The 21,057-nt window shown below is 37.9% G+C and overlaps 1 protein-coding gene across 8 annotated transcripts in view; it reads right to left on the bottom strand.

Annotated features, from left to right (window-relative positions):
* fam222ba (family with sequence similarity 222 member Ba) overlaps positions 1-21,057 on the bottom strand; it is a 64,803-nt gene that overhangs the window by 7,881 nt on the left and 35,865 nt on the right. For 4 of the 8 annotated variants that reach the window (XM_084414310.1, XM_084414309.1, XM_084414307.1 and 1 more), the window contains one exon: positions 7,392-7,582. The exons of 3 other annotated variants lie outside the window; for them this stretch is intronic. In XM_084414310.1, the coding sequence (XP_084270436.1) occupies positions 7,392-7,473 (82 nt within the window). In that variant the 5' untranslated portion in view covers positions 7,474-7,582. Of the gene's footprint in view, positions 1-772; positions 931-7,391; positions 7,583-21,057 lie in introns of all 8 variants that reach the window. One more of the 8 variants, XM_084414311.1, reaches the window with a different exon arrangement.

Here is a 21,057-nt window from a genome sequence, read left to right as displayed (position 1 = left end):
TTAGAATGATTTCTGAAGGATCATGTGACAGTGAAGACTGCAGTAATGATGATGAAAATTCAGCTTTGACAACACAGGAATTAATTACATTTTAAAATATATCAAAATAGAAACGTTATTTTAATTTCACAATATTACTGTTCTTTATTTTTGAAAAATTAAGAGACTCTTTCAAAAAAGAATAATCAAATACTGAATAAGTGAACATGTGAGGGGTGGTAGATGTGTATGTCTTTGTGAATGAAGGGCGTTTCAATTCTGAAGAAATTCTGTGGAGCTTTATGGAATTCTGTGGGCACAAGTCTGTGCAAGCATGCTTTATATATGCTAACTTATCCTAACTAGCAAACACAAACATCAACATATACACATATACACAATCTGTTCTTGTTAATGACATTCAGGAAGTAGGAATCACAATTCTCACCTCCATCCTCCAACACCTCACACAACATTCAGAAGCCCTGCCATTCACTCATCTCATCTGTCTTTCTGTTTTTTCCCTCTCCCTCTCCCTCTATGTGGGCTGTTGACTAAACAAAATGGCCCCTGACATTTCTTAGCTAAATAGCTTTCCTGCCAATCTCAAGCCATGTCAGCTACCTTCACCGGCTGCCCACATTTGCTCCCCTCCTAAAAGGAGAGAATAGAAAATGAGGAGAATCAGAGGAAGAGATGGAGGAGGAAGAGCCACGCTGGGCTCAATAAATGAACCACCGCAGGACTAGAACAAGGAGCGAGGAAGAGGACAGTCATTATGTTAATAACTCACAAGGGTGCGCTCTCTCTATTTCCACCGCATCTTTCTCTCTGTCTTTGCCTTTCTCCCCTGTTGAGTGACATCCCGGGGGAGGCCGGCCGGCGATAATGAGGAGTCAATCTTGTTAGGATTAGACAACAACATACAGGTCGGCAGTCATGCAATCCATTCTGAGTACAGGAGAGGAGGGCAGAGGAAAGCGATCAGGTGACATTTAAACATGCACTGAGCATCTATGTAAATGTCTCAAGGGACTTTAACATCTCTAGAGCTCAGTGCCAGATCTGCTTAACTTCTTTTCGGGATTTGTAATTAAAGGGATAGTCCACCTAAAAGTGAACGTTCTGCCATCACATACTTTTATGTGGAACACAAAAGGAGATATCAAGCAGAATGCTCAAGTTGCTCTTTTCCCTATAAGTGAATGGTGACCACAGCTGTCTCTGGTCCCCATCTACTTTGTGTTTATGCACTTCAGAAGTTCTATTTCAGTCGGAACAAAACAGTAATTAAGATAAACGTAATTAATCTAAAAAAAAGAAAAAGAGTAATGTTGTACATGTTTTAGTTCAACTGAAATCGCCTATTTCTAGTCAGACTAACAGACTTAAATAATGCGACTGTAGCTTCATCCAGCATATAAACATTGTAGTCAGACTACAATTTTTCTCAAGGTACACGTGATCTTGAAAGAGATGATGCTCAATGTGTGGTTAATGCTTCAAATGTTTATTCATAATTTTGCATGTACACTACCTTTAAAATGTTTGGGGTCAGTTCCCCCATCGTTACATATGTTACATGCAATTACTATAGTAATAACTATACATTATGCATAATTACATGCTACTAACCATAAACCAAACCAAACCCTAATCCTAACCCTAATAGTAAGTATAAATGTATTTACTTAATATCACTCAGTACTTACATGTATAATTACAGTGTGACAAAGACACCGTAAAATAAGTTATTTCAAATTGAAATATTACATTTTTCAATATTACTGCTTTGACTGTATTTTTGACCAAATACAGCCTTGGTGAGCATAAGAGATTTCTTTCAAAAACACTTGTCAAAATTGTACTGACCCCAAACATTTGGACGGTAGTGTAAAAAGCAACTTGGACATTATTCTAAACATCTGCTTTTGTGTTTTGTATTGAGAAGAGATTTTTCATTTCTTTTTTGAACTATCCCTATTTGAACTATAGTGTTTTGCACTAGTGTTTTTTTCACCCCCTATCTCTCTCTCTCTCTCTCTCTCTCTCTCTCTCATCAGCAGCAGTGATTTGAGGATCACAGTAATCAGCCAAACCCCAGGAGCGCCATTACAGACACACAGGGTTGTTACACAGCTATTGTCAGCCTCTTCTGTCTAAGCACACCATACACATCTCCCAACTGCCTTTTTCCCCTCAGCACAGACATCACACACACACACACACACACGCTTTTAAACTCTCTTTAATCCGTGAGACTGCTGATCTGAGTGGGTGTTCTTATATTGTCTTATATAGGGTTATTCCTCATGGAGAAGCAAAGCCTCCTTCTATTCATCTCTTTCTTCTCATCTAAAGCCATCTCTTCCTCCCCGCTCATCTCACCTTCTTTTCAGCTCCCTTTGAAAGAGTTCAGAGAGAGAAAAGCAAAAGAAACCATGCTCTATTTAGACAAAAGACTATCTTTTTTTGCCCCAATGTATTTTCATGGCTTGCATTCCTGCATTCCAAGGTATATTCTGGCTCTTCCTGCGTCTCCCGAGTTCCCTGAGGGAAACTGTGCCAGTGCCAGATGTGCTCCAGTAACATCTGGACCACAACAGGGAGCACATGAATTTGAAAGGGCAGTTAATGACATGCCATGGGACGTTTAAACCAGCATATGCATCATTACATTACATTACATGATTTTGAGTGCTTTAAACAGCTGAGGCTTCTCTGAATCTTTCAGTTTGGAAGTCGGGGGGAAACTGGATAGTGTTAACCAAAAATGCAGTCATTTACCAAATTTAAAAAAAAACACTATCACATGGGTGAGACACAATGACGTTCAGGTACAGGTTTGCTGTACTCGTTTGTAGGGCTATTATTATTATTATTATTAATAAATAAAATACTAAACAAAATAAGAAATATATTACTATAGTATAACAAAATATTTAATAAAAAAAACTTTTTTAAATTGCAATACTAATATTTGTCTTAAACCAGGATTCGCTACAGGTTTAAAAACACTAATTGAAAATCGGATGAAAAGGGTGGCACACATCGTGTTTCCGAATGCACATTTATGGGAAGCAGAATTTACTGCAAACTGAGCCTGAGACACAGATAACACTTATCATGAGATACATGCGTGTAAAAGAACATTTAATAAGCCATATTACAATTTAGATTTTTCGGTTTTAAATTTGATTATTCATTCAGCTCAACCTTGAAGTTAATATTTCTATCATTTACATTTTATTTTCATGGAAGAGACAATTTGAATATATAAAATTGACACTAAAAGCCATATTTTGATCAGAGGATTATATTGAAATAGAGGTTTATAGAATGAAATGGTGTTATTTGAGCCCCAATGTATCGGAAAACAGCCATAAATCAATTGTTCAGAAGTTTCTGCCCATGGCTAATACATGGCTATGCACTATTAAATAAATGGAATTATCAGAGAAATGAAAACAAATAAGTTAGACAACGATACGTTTTTTGTGTGTTTTTTTACCACCAGGTAAAAAAAGGGACTGGATGTGGACCGTTAAAGCTTGATATTCATTTGTTTTTGTCCAGTTCATTGGCATTTCTGTGACGTTCAGTCAGTAACATCAGTAACATCACACTCCTCTACAGTTGCTCTCTTCAGAGACAAACACTCTTTGCCTGTAGTTATAGGTCTAACTTCATTGAGTCTTGCGGTTTTGTGCAATGTTTAAAAAAATCTGCTTTCCATTATCTGTCTGAGAGAAGCATCAGAGATATGCCTCGAGTTCCTCTTTCCTACCTGTTCTCCCCCTGTAATTCCTGCAGTTAGTAGTATGACTCCATCTCTTTCTGCATTCCCACTAGTTAGAAATACGACTTCCATCTTTCTGTGATTTCTGTTCTCTCCTGCAGTTAAAGATATGTCCTCAGCCTCTCAGTAATTGCCGCCTGATGAGGGTCTTCCTGAGGCGATGTGAGACTCATCAGTCTCCGGGCCATCGGCACTCCCCCGGCCGCGTGTCTCCATAGCATCATTTGTCATCCTGATGGAGAGCTAATCTGACAGGATGTCTGCCCACAGACGGAGAAGGCGAGATACTCTGTCTGTACGTATCCTTTTCCCTCCTTGCCTGACTCAGTTTCTCTGTTTGTCTGACTCTCATTTTCTCGCTGCCTCTGTATGCCACTTATCTGCCTCAATCTATCTCTCTGTGAGCGGTGTGGTTCAGCAGGTGTCTGTCCTTGTAAACCGCCCTAATAAAAATCCTGGGATTTGACAATCTGTCTCTGCAAATATGCTTTTGCTCACACACTGCCCCTCCCCTCATTCCATTTCCTTTCTTTCTCGATTCTGTTTAGTTTCTTGTCAGACATTTATCTGCTTTTATAGATCTGTTTTAATCTTGTCATTTCTTCAATGCGCTTAATTGCCATTTTTGACAACGCCTGTATGAATTTGTGGTATTGAAACAGACACATAACATGCACAGCATGAAAGAATATTTGTCTGGTTCATTTGAGACTGCTGAGAGGAAGGTAAACAGGAGCATGAAAGGAAAATTCTGTCATAATTTATTCACCTTCATGTCGTTCCAAAACTGTTTGACTTGCTTTCTTCTGTTCAATCCAGAAAGATGCACTTTTCCATACCATTAAAGCAAAAGATGACAAAAAGCACCATAAAAGTACTAATTATGTGTGGTGCACTTTTGTGGTTTACATAGAAAAACATTATTTTATTTATTATGTAGTTGTCTTCATTCGGCTTGTTTTCTGTGCAGTTTGTTTTTGGAAAGATTTCTGCTCATTCGTGGAGTATCACATCATGCCCAGTTTCAACTGTTTAGTTAAATGTTTTATTTGTTTCCTACACTATATGTCTTATCATAAGGAGTATTGTTGACGGAAATGTCCGGCTTTCCGTGTTTTCACTGTTACACGTTGTTACGCATCTTCTGGAAGAGTACTGAATCTCCTGATCAAAACACATGCGAAGAATATGCAGAAACAAGCAATATCATATGTAAGTAGATATGTAAGTGTGTATCATTATGTAAGCATATGAAGAGTTCAGATGCAAAAGCCTCTAAGTGCCATCTGAAATTTTCTTCTAGAATGAACATTTTTATCAAGCTCGTATATTTAAGTTCAATAATTTCACTTAAATGGCAATGAAAATGACCTATTAGTTGTCATTTAAGTGAAATTACTGACCTTAAATATACAAGCTTGATAAAAAATGATCATTCTAGAAGAAAATTTCAGATGGCACTTTAGAGGCTTTTGCATCTGAACTCTTCATATGTAAAATAACGCGATCATCAACATTAAACAGCATATAAATTAAAACTGCCTAAAGGCCTGTTCACACCGGGACGAATTTCGCGCGCGATATTCGCCGACGTTTAACGCCTCGTGACTAAACAAAGGGCGCCAATGTGAGTGTGCACACCGGCGCGAAAAACGGCACGCGTAAAAGCGTCATTTTAAAAAAAACGCCTCGGGTTCGTTTTTTTGGTTTGACGCGCCGCGTCAAAAACTATCCGACCAATGAGATTGGCGCTTTTGCTCACGTGTCTGGAGCTTCTGATGTTACAGTAAAATACAACTTGGGGGCGCTCAAACACAAACGGTCTTGCCGTGCACACGTACGTAACGGCGAAGAAGATATACACCAAGTAGCGTCTACACCATAGATATCATATATAAACGCTAGATGTCTTATGGCGCAGTCACTTCCGGCATCATCGTTCGGCCATCTTGTGACAGTGCTCTGTGCATTAAGGTGAATGATCAGCACGCACACAAATCCTCTTATCTCGCTGAAATCTTGACGGATTTACAAACGGTTTGGTTTCTTACAAACGTTATTAACGTGGCTATAATTCCGAATGCTTGAAAATGTATGTTATAATTTTTCATATGTATGCAGTGTATGTATGCAGTGTCATAACTACATCTCTGACGTTTATAACAAACCAAACCGTTTGAAAATCGGTAGAAAAATGAGCAAGTTATGGTTATTTAAAAGTACATGCACCATTGAAGTAGTGAGCGAGTACACTGTCGCAAGATGGCCGCCACGTGCGGACGTCGACCTCCATTGGCCAGCAGTGCGCACGAGACATCTAGCCTTTATATATGATATCTATGGTCTACACTGCCGGGAAGAAATAAGACGAGGAAGATGCAAGGCAAGATGAGTGTAGAGCTGCTGGTCTCGTTGGTGTCGGAACATAAAGAACTATATGACAAACGCGACAGCGACTACAAAAATCTTGATAAAAGAGAATTGTTATGGAGTGGTTTCTGTTTTACATTAAGCGCCATCTAATGTCAGGGAATGAATTTGCATGTTCACTCGGCTCATCGTCAGCGAAAATCGCTTGGGTGTGAACACAAAAAACGCGTTGAAAAACGCTGGCGAATAACGCGCGCCGATATTCGTCCCGGTGTGTAGGGCCCTTAATGTTACTGAATTTAATGTCGACCCAGGGCGAGCTATAGGACTGCGCAAGCATTTGGGGTGTTGATGGACTCGATCTACTCCATCTATGTTTTGATTATCTTTCTGAATCTGATCCAGATGTAGTGTTTGACAAAAATGTGATTTTCTCAGCTTTTTGCTCAAAATGTTGCTTCTTTATGAAACTAACCCACATTCAAGTGTTGATAAAAAAAAAAGAATGCATGAAGCTAGAATAAAACTTTTGTTGTTGTTGTTTAAAAGCAGAGGGTCTATTCTTTCTTTTGATATTATTGCATATACAGATATTCATACAACATAATATTCTGGGGGCCATGAAACTTTTGTGAAAATGATCAAAAATGTATTTTAGCTAAATATATAAATAAAAATGTAAAATAGGGGAAATAAACCATTGTAAACCATAAACCAGGCAGAAGTTCAACAAAACCTAAAAATATAAAATCTGTTAATATTTGTTTTCCCCAGTTTATCCTGATGTACTCCCTGCTATATTTGTAAATCTTTAAAAATGAGTGATGTGCTATATTTTTCTGAAGCTCTGTGATACAGTTGTGTGAGGAAAAAAATAAACAAAATGTAAGTCGTTATTCTCGCAAACTTTTTGAAAATACACAAAAGTGTTTAAGATGTTAGAGCTGAAATAGTTTATCAGTGAATAATGATTTTCTGTCTTTTTTCACACAAAACTCTCATGTAACTTCAAGAGTTGGAACATAGCACATGATTCATTTGGACTACTTTATGGTGCTTTTTGTCATTGTTTGAGATTCACTTTCCCTGGTCACCATATAATCTTCATTTTATGAAAAAAAAAGCAGCATCAACATTCTGCTTATTTTATTTATTATCTTCTTTTATGCTCCACATAAGAACGAAACGGTTTAGTGAGTGATGATGGAAATTTAAACTGTTTTTTTTTTGTTTCTGTACTTACATTTCTGAAGTCCAGTGTTCATCTGCGAGTGGGGGTGGAGCTGAAGGGAGAGATCACCTGGCCCTGGCAGACAGGCCAGCATCTCATACACACACTCACACACACACGCACACACTCACACACACACCCACACTCACACACACACACTCACTCACTCCTAGAGCAACATGGGCCAAACACTCCGCCTCACACTATAGAGAGAAAAGAAAAAAAAAAAAGAGAGAAAAAAAGGAAAATTAGATATTACTGTAAGCACCTCAGTACCAAGTTCCAGCCCAACACTAGGAACTTTTGCACCGGAGGAACCTTTTCATAGTTCCTAGAACTACTGGCGGTACCCGCTTTTTGGCGTGTTCGCACCGCAGGAACTAGGAATGATTTTAGTTCTAGGAACTCCTTTTGGGGGAACTAAATTAGCTCCTACTTCAGAGTAGGGTCTAAACCAGTACTATAGGAACTACCAGTGACGTAAGTGTACACTGATTGGCCGAACGTACGCAAAACACCGGCACCCGCCATTTAAAAAAAAAGCTGTGTACACACAGATTATAGCCTATATATTTACTCCACAAACTAACTCTACGAACATGGAAAACAGTGATAGATGGACCTCTCAACCGTTACGCTGAGGAGAAAATCCAACGCAACTTTGGGCCAAGCTAAACATGATTATGTACTTCTGCTCAGCTAGCGACATTGGACATCAACCATACGGCAAATGCAAATACTTTTTCATATACTGTCTACTTTCTTTGTATAACAGTATCTAATAACATATTAGACAGGACAGACTTAAACAGATCATAAACTAATGGAGAACAGGAGCACTGTGTGCTCAGGCTCTGGCTTTCTCAGCACCATCAAAATAAAAGTCACAACAAGTATGGCTTACGTCACTTCAGAGTTCCTACTGGCGGTGCGAATGCAACCAGGAAAATGGCCCTAGGCCTAGGGGAACATTTCGTTCTCGGGGAACCACCCTGGTGGCTAGTTCCTAGTACTAAGTTCCTAGAACTAACCGGTGCGAAAGCCCCAACTATGTCAATGTCATTCACTTTGGTTCTAGTCTCGCGTAGCCAGACCTTCAGACTGATGGCAGAAGGTCTGGACTCTATCGCATCTCAAGGCCCGCCCAAGAGGACGTTTGACTAACAATCAAACAACAAAAGAAAAAGGAAAATCACTCACTGCTCTTGACTAATAACTTTAGTAGCTTTAATAAGAATCTATGTATATATAATTCATACAGTAAAGATAGTGTAGTGTTGCAGTATATAGTGTTATATTTTTATATTTAATTACTTTATTCAGTTTCTAAGTAGGCTTTAAGCTGAATACTATATTGTTAGATAGACTTACATGAAAAAGCATTGTTTATTTAATTTTTTTCTACTGTATTTGTCCCATTTTAGTAATTTTCTTAATTTTAATTGTGCCTAGTATTAGTTTCTGCTGTAGTATCGAAATTGGTATCAAGAATTAAAAAAATTCTTGTAAAAAAAACCCAAAACACTCATATGGGTTTTGGTCTTATTGCCCACTAATTGTGTTAAATAATCATGATTACAACACTGATTGATGATTATGATTTTGCCACAATTGAGAAGCCCCACTTCACTGAACACCAGATATGTTCTGATTAGCTGTGATTGAGTCGTGTTGTGCAGCATTTTTGCATTCAATAATTGTTTAGTGTAATTATTGTTAACTAAACCTATGAAACATTTCCTTTGTTAATTGAAATTGCTGAAATTAAACAAGTTTTGAACTTCTAAAATGAGCAAATAAAATAAATAAAAGCAAAAATATAAAATTCAAAATATTAATAAATCCTTTAACAGTTCATAATGAATCTAAAACAAAACTAATATTACACCTGGCTAGGACACAGTGTTTGTATAAAAGCTTTTCAGAATTACATGATTAAAAGCTTTCAGACAAAAACAATCCATTGATACATGTAATATTAACATGCTGCTATTCACTATACAATAAAAATGTATTAAAATAAATATGTTTGAGGTTTGTGAACTGATGGATGCCTACAGTCTTCATTATGGTTAATAAAAATACAAAAATAACTTAAACATCTGTCAGAAATGTCATTTTCAACAACATTATTTTCAAAACAAACAATTTAAACGTGTCTTTTGATTTAGAATTAAGCGATGATATGATTTTAAAGGGATGGTGTGCATTAAGAAAACGTGCAAAATAAATGACTCACAAACATGTTTTGGATCATTTTCCAACATAACAGGAGCAATGAGATAATTACCATCTGTCAGTTTTACACACACATTTTCACTGAATTCATTAAAACTCAGCAAGTCTTCTAATCAAGTGTGTCGTGAGGAATGCATCCAAACATTAATTCAAATGTGCGTTTGAGTGCAATTTCACACATATTTATGTGAGCAAATGAATTGCATGGCAGAGAACCAGTGATAAAAGAACCAGTGATAAACTTAGCAATGACAGCTGCAAAGCTTTGGATTCACATCAATTAACCAACCAACTAACTAATCAAGTGAAGGTTAGAATATCAGGATATCAAAATATCCTTCTCTTTAGTCATCTTTTTTGTCAACCGAGTGTGTTCAGAGCAGCAAAAACCCTTCTCGTACCCAAGCCACTCTTACTAATCGTACAGCAGCAGGCAAAACACACTTAATATGAAATCTGAACTTCAATTTAACATCAAACATACCAGCCAGAGTGCTCTGACCGTGCCTCAGGCACTTCATCTCTCTCTCTCTCTTCACCTTCACATCCTCTACCCGTCTTCTAGTGTGAGTGCTGTGATCTAAGGTGACCTTTGCTAAATTCCAAACTTTCACATCAAGCATAACGTTAGTTCTGGCAGGTCACGTCAGTCAAGCTCGCATCAGAGTGTCTACGTCTATGTGAATATGACGCCTATCACAGCATCCCTGTATATAAGATCCATTCAGTATCATCAACAGCTTTATATTGCTCAGGAGCTAACTACCCTCCTCCATCCCCAGAATGATCAACTGCTAGGTAATGCAAATATCGAATCAGCCAATCAAATGGCAGCAACTCAATGCCTTTAAGAATGTAGACATGGTCAAGACGATCTGGTGAAGTTCAAACTGAGCTTCAGAATGGGAAAGAAAGGTGATTTAAGTGACTTTGAAGGTGGCATGGTTGTTGAGTTTGATTTTGTGGTCTGAGAATTTCAGAAAATGCTGATCTGGGGTTTTCATGTACAACCATCTTAGGGTTTACAGAGAATATGTACCTCCACATTGTTTAAATGCCACAGCCTTCCTGAGTATAGTTGCTGACCACCATGTTCATCCATTTATGACCACAGTGTGTGTACCCATCTTCTGATGGCTGAACCCAGCAGGATAACGCGTCATATCACAAAGATCAAATCATCTCAAAAATGAGTTCACTATACTCAAATAGACTCCACAGTCACCAGATCTCGGGAGAGTGCAACGGGAGAGTCTCATCATGGATGTGCAGCCAATAAATGATGCTACCATGTCAATATGGACCAAAATATACCATATTGAATCCATGCCATGAAGAATTAAGGCAGTTCCAAGGTGAAACTATAGGTGTAATGTAGTTTTTGACATAAGGCACAGATGATAGCTTCAACAGAAGCATATACACTATCAATTAATAGTAGCTCACCGTAAGGGACCGAATTTCACACAGAACAAATTTCTGTCTTTAAAGGTTTATACGTTTTTCTTTAAAATCAACTCCCCATCATGACAATTAATGGGATTTTTACTTCTCGAACCCAACTGTTGCACTCTATAACAGTACACTGAATGTTAAATATCATCTGATGGGCTGTGTGATTGGGTCATGTTGTGAAGCATTTTGGCATGGTGTGGACACCCAAACTGCTGTATTACACCAGGTGCTGCATGTGGCAGCTTGAGTCATTCCACCCTCTCTGAATCAGCAACAGCGATGGATAGCGCTGGTGATTTGTGGTGAGAAACTACGCATACAAACATGTACTACATCATCTCACTGCACACTGACACCAGACGGAAACGATTAAAACATGTATAAGCAGACAAACAGTTCAGACAAGAAGCAATTATAAACCAAACAACTCTGACAGGGCAGCACAAGGCCAGACAGAAAAATGGAGAGAGAGAGCAAGAAATAAAGAGTTAGTATGTAGTGAAAGGTCATGATGGCAGCTCATTAAAATCCTGGCAGTGCACTAACAACGCAGCAGGGTGCGAAACCAACATGCTCGCTCTTTATCAGATATACCTGAGCTCTTATCTGAAACCTTGTGAGCTGCCTCAGCCTCACTGTCTTCTGTCTAAATAGGATGCCTTCTGAGGAAGCTTTACGAGTGACTGATTAGTAACTCAAATAGCGTTCCACATGTGAGACTCGACTCACAACTCACTTCAAGAGTCTGTTGTTAGCATGTTGCTAAGCTAATGGCACACTACTCTAATAAGTACAAAAATAAAAAGTACACATAAATATTGGGTAAAATAATCAACTTTAATTACACTGAACTCTCTTTATCAATACTGAACGAAACAAGTTTACTTATGATCGATCATTTTTCTCTCCTCGTTTTCTTCAATTGATTTTTTCACTGACGATGCTTCATCCATCTGTTCCTCTCAGCCTGAATCTTTGATTTCTCCTCTGTCCTCACGCGGTGCTTGTATGCGTGCTGAGTCTCAAACACAGAGTCCTGTCTAGATGAAAATATCTACACAGAGATGAGAAAACTACAACCAGAGGCGTAGCAGTGTTTATATCGGCCAATAAATTATTTTTGATTGTGCATGCTCACTGTCATTGCCCTTGTTTTTACATTAAGATTACCTTTGCTGTAATCTAACGCTTACTCAAAGTTTAACTTTTAAAAAACGACTTATTTAATAACACTATTAAAATGTAATCTTTAGCAAATCTTAAAATGAATAACATTTTTCATACTCTATGATGCGAAAATTCACATACGATTAAAAATACATAAACATAAATATTCCATAAAAATAATTATCGGTTGCAATTTTAGGTGCATTCCTATAGATTCATCTCAGCCCCTTATTTTATTCAGCAAGGATACATTAAATTGTTCAAAAGTGACAGTAAAGACATTTACAACGTAATAAAAGATTTCTAATTTCTTTCGAACTTTCTATGCATCAAAGAATCCTGAAAAAAATAAATAATAATATTCCATTAATAATAAGAAATGTTTCTTAAGCAGCAAATCAGCATATTAATTAAAATGATTTCTGATAACTGGTATAATGCAATTACTGGAATAAATTACATTTTTAAATATATATTAAAATAGAATGTTATTTTATATAATGTAATAATATTTCACAATACTGATTTAATGTATTTTTGATATGCAGCCTTGGTGAGTATATGAGACTTCTTTAAAAAAAAAAAAAAAAAAAAAAAAAAAAAATTCTTGTTGACCTTATGACCGGTATAAAATTATAACTATGTGGAGCAAAAGTTCCATCAGAACAGTCCAAATTGCTCCAAAGTCAAAACACACATAAATTCACCTCTGTCATATCAGAGCTGGTGGAAAAACTCTATCTGGAAGAGGGAGAGAAAGACAGGAAGAGAGAAAGTGAGTCTGGATTCTCAATGGCTGGGGATGTTTGGGTCAGACCGCATCTGATAAAAGACTTTTCTAAAAGACTCCACTGCTTTTTCTCTTTCTTTGTGTGCATGGGAGGCTGAATGTGGGAGAAGAAAGGATAGAGGGAGGAAAGTGGAGTGGAAGTGAGCTATTTAGAAAATGACTACGGTAAGCTGTAATCAGGCTCTGGTGGGGCTGAGCTCTGGAGCTCAGACAATCTGCCTACACTGGCCTTTACGCTCAGGAAAAACACAGGCTAATTACACTAAAATATACACATACAATAGAGAGAGAAATCCAATGTACGCTTGCATGTACAGTTTTCCAGGAACACAAAAAGCTATTGAGTGAAATGACTTTTCAGGGGAAGAGCTGGGAGGAGAGATTGTGATTATCATTTATGAGGACTATGGAGGAGGACATCAGGTGGGTGGGGGGAGGTGAGAGCTCACATTTAGATTTTTTCAAAAGCTTTACCCTTGAATACGAGAACGGCTCAATAGGAGGGAGAGGGAGAAAGCAACGCTGCTTGTAAATAAACGTTCACATTAGTGCAGGCCCATTTAGAACATCAATTTATATAGCAGCCTGAATAGATTGTGCTGTAGCTGCGTGTTGAAGACGCGCAGGCATGTTGCTGTCAGCGTGTTACTGATGACTTAAGCACATCCCCTGAACGGCACGCTCTCTTTTTTTTATTCTGGGAGAGATATTCTGAGAGGTTTTTTTGGGCTAACAGTGTCAATTTTAAGCATATGAGAGTGTGTGACACGCAGCAGCAGTCAGAGAAAAATGCAGCTAAAAGCCTGTGATAGTGAGAAAGAAAGAAAGAAAGAAAGAAAGAAAGAAAGAAAGAAAGAAAGAAAGAAAGAAAGAAAGAAAGAAAGAAAGAAAGAAAGAAAGAAAGAAAGAAAGAAAGAAAGAAAGAAAGAAAGAGAGAAAGATGAGGAGAAGAGATTTGGACTTGAGTAAGTGGAAGAGAAAAATATATGAAGCCATTATTTAAGCAACAAATTAAGTAATAAAGCATTGACACTTCTCTAATTAAAGGTTAACAGAAATGAAAGATTAATAGAAGAGGTGAAAAGAATTAAAGCTTGAAACAGAGACATACTGGCTGTCTGAACACTTCAGAGTGGAGACTCCCATGATTATATATACATTATGTGCTGGTATTCAGGAATATGCCATGTTGCTGTAATGAACACACATACAGACCCTTTCCAAAAAATTTGAATATCATGGAAAAGTTTATTCATTTCCATAATTCCATTCAAAACGTTAAACTTCCATAGATTATAGATTCAGGGCCCACAACTTAAACGATTTCAAGTATTTAGTTGTTTATTTGTACATAATTTGGGCTTCCAGCTCATAAAACCCACGAAAACAGGATTTTGAATATTACATAAAATTACACAGTGATACCATGGTCATTGAACCAGGTTTTGGTTCTTTTGGCAGTGTGGGCAGGTGCAAATCCTGCTGGAAAATGAAGTCAGCATCTCCATAAAGCTTGTCTGCTGAAGGAAGCATGAAGTGCTCTGAAAATGTCCTGGTAGACGGCTGCGTTGAGTGGACAGCACAGCGGACCAACACCAGCCGATGACATGGCTCCCCAAACCAACACAGACTGTGGAAACTTCACACTGGACTTCAAGCATCTTGGATTGTGTGCCTCTCCATTCTTCCTCCAGACTCTGGGACCTCGGTTTCCAAATGAGATGCAAAATTTGCTCTTGCCATTAAATCCAGAGCCAACGCAGCCGTCTACCAGGACATTTTCAGAGCACTTCATGCTGACTTCATTTTCCAGCAGGATTTGCACCTGCCCACACTGCCAAAATAACCAAAACCTGGTTCAATGACCACTGTATCACTGTGTAATTACTGTGTGATTTCATGTAATATTAAAATTTTTGGAAATCCTGTTTTCGTCGGTTTTATGAGCTGGAAGCCCAAATTATGTACAAATAAACAACTAAATACTTGAAATCGTTTAAGTTGTGGGCCCTGAATCTATAATCTATGGAAGTTTAACGTTTTGAATGGAATTATGGAAATAAATAAACTTTTCCATGATATTCAAATTTTTTGGAAAGGGACTGTACATTGTTTTTGTGGGCACTTCAAAATACCATGAATAATTCTAGATACTTTAAGCCCAAAATATACTTCAGTTTTGGTGTGAACGCTTAACGCATGCATACAGCGGAATGTGTAGCCTTTCAAAGTACACTTAATTTGACAGTGTGTATGAACACACACACTGGACGCATGCACACAATAAATCTTTTCAGTATCTGCGCTATGTTTGTCCAGAAGTTATGACCGATAAAAAAATCTGTATCCAAAAAATTAGGCAGCTGACTTGTCTCGCTGCCTTATAGGCAATGGCTCTGCAGGCAGCATTTGCGCATGAAGGTACCTCACGAAACTGATTTCGGACAGGCAGCGTAACAGTTTAATGATTTACTAGCTAAATAGAGTGAGCTTTGGTGAGAACTAAACAAATATTTAATTACTACAGTAGTAATTTCTCGCTAGAAATTACATCAGAAGTGGAAAATGTAGGTCAAAAACATTACATTTACACACAAACTGACCAGCAAACGCAACTTTCAGACGCCATCTTTCTTTTTCTGGCTCAACTGTCACCAAAAAGAAAGAACAGGATTGAGGGATATCAAAGGCAGTGAAGGATGCATCTATGCTGCCTTCAAAAATCAATCAGATGAAGGTATCTCAGGAGACAGGAAGTGAAGCTAACATTGGATTCGGAAATGCCTTGATGCCTTAGTTCCTACCTTGGAATGCGTCCTCCGAAGGCAGCATTTTTCAGGTGAGTTTTCGGATGCAGCCAAAATGTCTTTGTAAACTCAATGTATCTGAAGCGGGATATTTATTTTGACAGCGTGTGGGACTTTTATTTTGAAGGTGCTGAGAACGCCAGTGTACTCTGTGCGCAACGATCGGTCCATGTGAATCGGATGTGGACAGTTCAGCTGTCACTGGACACGCACGATCGACAAACTTTAAAATCCTTGATTTCAAATTATGGTGCACAACAGTGGGCCGCTACGTCATGTTCATTGTGTGTGATTATTCAGCAATTATCGTGATGTGAAAATTTGATACCATCGCATACCTAATAAACATATAGCGCAAATCACAGCATATATTTATATGACTAAGACCACTGACATTATGCAAACTTTATTCAAATGAGCAGGGACTTCCAATGAAAGTACAGACAGTGATAAGTCAGTGTTTAGAGTAGGAACGCCTACAAGAAACCAACAGCACAGCGACATGGTGACCTCCAGCGATTTAATCATGGCAGTGTGAGCGATTGAGAGAGCCTCTGACATTTCTACTCATGATCATTCAGCCACAGAACATAAGGTGTGAGAGCAGTAGAAACTGAGCGATTTGTGGGTGTGCGAGAGTGTGAATAAACGTGTGAAAAGATCAGACTAGTAAATGTGAGTAAGCGTGACTGTTTATATGCATGAAAGAGAAAATGCGGATAGAGCCGGATGTGTATCCAATTCATTAATATATCTTCATTTCTACTCTAACATATAGAAGAAACAACCAGGAAAAGCAATATGTAGGATGTGTGCGTGTGTGTGTGTGTCGACCACTTACAGTAAGGTGATGTGTGAACAATGAACCACAGTCCAAATGAAAAGGTGTTGATGCTCTCTGCATTTTTATTTATATCTGGACCTGCCTGAGAAAGGCTGTGTGCCCCATAACGTGTCAAAAACAAGAATAACGTTGAGAAAAAGGAAGCAGACCTGAAGAGAGACAGAACAGAACTGCACCACATGCCTCTTCACAATGTTATTCCAAAAACAATGCATCTCAATTGTTCAGCAGCATATGGGTGTATATCTTTATTGTGTTGCCAAATTCAGTATAAGGATTTCACTTTAAAAGCCATACTAAAAGTAGAAGGTGGAAAGAGAGATTGATTGCTTATGAGAGGAAGAGCCACTCACTAGATATTGGAGTTGTATCTGGGCGCTGTAAATCATTGGATGTACCCTGCGGACACACAGCCATGATTAACTGCTTCATACACTAACAACTGGAATCACAATTGAACAATTCTGCTTTCAATTCCTTAACAATTCTTTTAGTACTTGTTTGTGCATGTTTGGTTATGCTAGTCTCGCAGAAATTAATGTTATTTTTTAAGTACACATAAAACTATTAATTACTCAATTTTGAATTGGATGTGACACTTTTAGTCAGTGAGTGAGTGGTTCAGTGAGTAACTCAAGAACAGCTCTAGCCCTGTTTTCACCTGAATAAACACATAATATAGACAAATAATCAAACTACAAGCAATAGCAATAAACACAATAGAACAAAGATGCAAATTAAATAAACAGTGCTGTTTCAGATAGATCTAACAGATACAAATTAGGTAGATTATGTACAGAAATCAGTAATCAAATGTAAAATAACACTGCTTTATCGACTGTTTATGTTCACTTAACATACACTGTAAAAAATGTCTAACCTCCCTAACTCAACATTTTCTAGTGACTGATAACATCTAAATTTTTCAATTGGCCCAAGTGAAATTCTGTACATTTAATTTAATAATTTACAGAATTTCACTTGGGCCAATTGAAAAATTTAGATGTTATCAGTCACTAGAAAATTTTGAGTTAGGGAGGTTAGAAATTTTTTACAGTGTATAACCGACTATGTTTACTAGGATACTCGCTAGTAAGGATACTCGAGGATACTCGCTAGATACTAACACAGGCATTTAGATTTTTTTTTTTTGCGTGAAATTGTCCATTCAAGCACAAGACGACGTTGAAAGAGCTCAATTCGGTATGGTTCGGATGTGCAGTTTGCACACACAAAACTTCTCACACAGCCTGCGCTAGTTATCTTTCGCTTCTTCTTGCAATGTTTAAATTGGCAAGGCTTAAAAACGCCTGCAAATGATAAACTTTCATGACAACGCAGCATTGCGAGTGATTTACTTGTATTATAGAGGGTTGAATCCGTCTCATTTGTCCATTTTCAACCACTTCTGTCCTGATTTCTTCAAGGGGAGGGGTTTGTATGTTTTTTTTCCCCCCAGATCTTTTGATCTACTGGACAAAATAAGCTCACGCAATTTACATATGAATTCGGCCGGAGATGATACACATACGGAGAGCATTAGCTTTAGTTTCTGCTCTGATAGCCGCAAGAACACACTGAACGCGATGAGTGCGTGTTAGAAATCAGGAATGATTCCATTAAAAGAATTAGCTCATAAGAATCAGACTATGCACACATAAACATCAATATGTTTCTGTAAGAAGCTATGTTACCATCCAAGTTGTGAATTTAATTTATGTGAATGATTAGATTATTAAACAAACAAGAATAAAGCAGAGTTTACATGCTGCGCATTCAATTATAGATTTAACTAAAATCAAACAAAGAAACGAATTAGTACAACATGGCTATGATTTAACTAAAATTAGTGAATGAATCAATGAAATGTGGCCACAAATGAATATGTTGTGGAAACAAATTCATATTTCCTGGCCATTATGTTTATTTCTTCTTTTTGCATGCCAAGTGCGGACATTTTTTGATGAAATTATTTGCATCTTGGTGTTTCCAAATTAAAACATATTTTTATGTGATAAGCCAAAATCACATAAAAATAGCTGAATGGAAATCCGGCTAGTGTCTTAATGGTGCATGGTGAATTCTGCTGTAGAGTTTCTCATGCACACTGGAAACAAAAAATAATAATAATTCAAATGAGAAATGTTTCAACAACAATCAGCTTTTCTTATGCAATAGGATGCAGTTATCAAAACACCTCACATCCATCCCACCACCACCAAAAAAAACCTGCAAGAGCAGCAAGACTATATAAAGTAAAAAACGTTGTTTTTAAAACCACACAATGACATACCCAGATTACCCAATCTGATGTAAAACCACTATGGAGTGAGCGTCCCATCACACGCATTCTTCATATACCAGACGTCTGTGCTTGTTCACAATAACACAAGGATAAAAAGGCTCACAAAACAGGATGAAGAAATGACAGAGTGAGACAATTTCATTTATAAAAAGATTCATGCATTTACTGCTCATCCGTTTGCCCAAGAAGCCTGCAGCTCATTCGAAATTGGACACCCTGGTGATAAATTGCAGCAAAAGGAAAAAAGGAAGGAAGAAGGGGATGATTTTTTAAAGGGCAGGGGAAAAGCTGTATGTCTGCCTCTGGTTAGTGTGAGGGCCACTCTCTCTTGGATTCAGACAGCTGCCATCGCATCCCAGAGTGCATTAGAAGAACACGCCCATCCCAACAGCTGTCCCTGTGCACACAAATGCCCTTCAACCGATACTGGACAAACCCAAAGTTTAACATTGAGAGGAACCGAATCAGCCTAGAGTGCAGCTTGACTCTTCATCATGATTTGTCACGTTTACGCCTCCTTACAACGATCTATGGCAAGCCTCCGCCAGCCATACCCTTCCCTCATCCATCATAATGTGGGCGGCCCAATTGCTCCAGAACCTCTAAACCGCAGCATCCACACAAACACTTTACAGGAACTAGTTTGGGCCAGGCTCTCATTCTGGGAGCAGGTTGGTCTTTGTGTATAGAGCTCTAAGACAAAGCAAAGGTTGATGAATGGCCACTGAAGATATTTAACACACAGAGACACAAAAAGCACAAATAGCTGAAGGTGTTTGATCAATGCGAGTAAATCACTCGCACATGCGACCAAATTTCAGGCTAGGCAACTAAAAATGTCTTTAATTAGCCAATGGCTAGTTTCACGTTCCTTTAGACTGACGGCAGAGAGTCTGGACTCCATAGCAGCTTTCATTGGCCAAGGACCGCCCAGAGACCGTCTGACTGACATGTAAAGCATCCAATCACGGATTGTTTTGTTCCGTGTCATGTTTAGGGGCTTAAAAAAATGCAACGTTGATGTCCCTACAATAACAGCTGTAAAACTCTTGGACGTATTTGAAAGTTTATGCCGCAAACTTTAGGTACTTCACATACTTTTGAAAATCCAGTGTTTAGTTGATCCTGATAAGCGCTCATTGTAACAGTTGTAAACACAACGGCTTGCTTCTTCCATAAGTGGGTTTGCCGTCATGGCATCTTTGTCTTCAGGCTGACCATTAAAGAACGTAACACACACGTCTCCCAGAAATCCTGTAGAATTCACCCAATCAGATGTCTTCAAAAATCCTGTAGTTTTTCCAATTTTGTGTGCCATATGCATCAGACATTCAGCCAACGGCCAATGCGAATACTGAATTGAGTTCTCTTTCACGTCTTCTTGCCCTTGAATGGGCAATTTCATTGAAAATCACTGTCTTTCATTTGTATGAAAATGTATATAAAACTTTGTTCTATTGTGTTTATTGTGCTACTGCTTGTAGTTTGATGATTTGTTCTTATTTTATTATAGAGACTGTTTACTTGTCTTTAATAATGTTTGAAATTTATATTATATTTATATATAATTTTTTCATTTGCTTTGTTCTTGCATTCCATGTAAAAAGTCTGGCGAGTAAAATAAAAAATGTACAAGCCAATGGCGACTCGAGCTTCAGTTTGACTGTAAAATTGTTTCAGACAAAAAATTTGTGGTTAAGGCGCAGTCACACTAGTCTTTGATCGGCAACAGGATATGATGTAGCACTCTAAGGCAGTGGTTCACAACCTTTTTAACTCAAAGGCTCCCCATTGTCCACAACAATAATCAAAGGCCCGATGACTTTGGTTTTTGTGATTTACTGGATAAGAATTAAGGATAATTGGATAAATCACTAACAATTCCTACCTGACAACATTTTTAAAAGCTTGGCACAACTAGAAAAATGTATATTCATCATAAAAATCGCCATGGAGTTATGAGATTTTATTCATTTACATGAAATATCCAGATGTAGAAATCATACTTTTAAAGCTACACTGTAGTTGATTCTTAGCAAAAAGCACTTTGTTCTTTCAAAATGATATGTGCT

This window comes from Rutilus rutilus, assembly GCF_951802725.1.
Source record: "Rutilus rutilus genome assembly, chromosome: 7".
Lineage (NCBI taxonomy): Eukaryota > Metazoa > Chordata > Actinopteri > Cypriniformes > Leuciscidae > Rutilus > Rutilus rutilus.
This window is presented reverse-complemented; position numbering and strand designations above follow the sequence as displayed.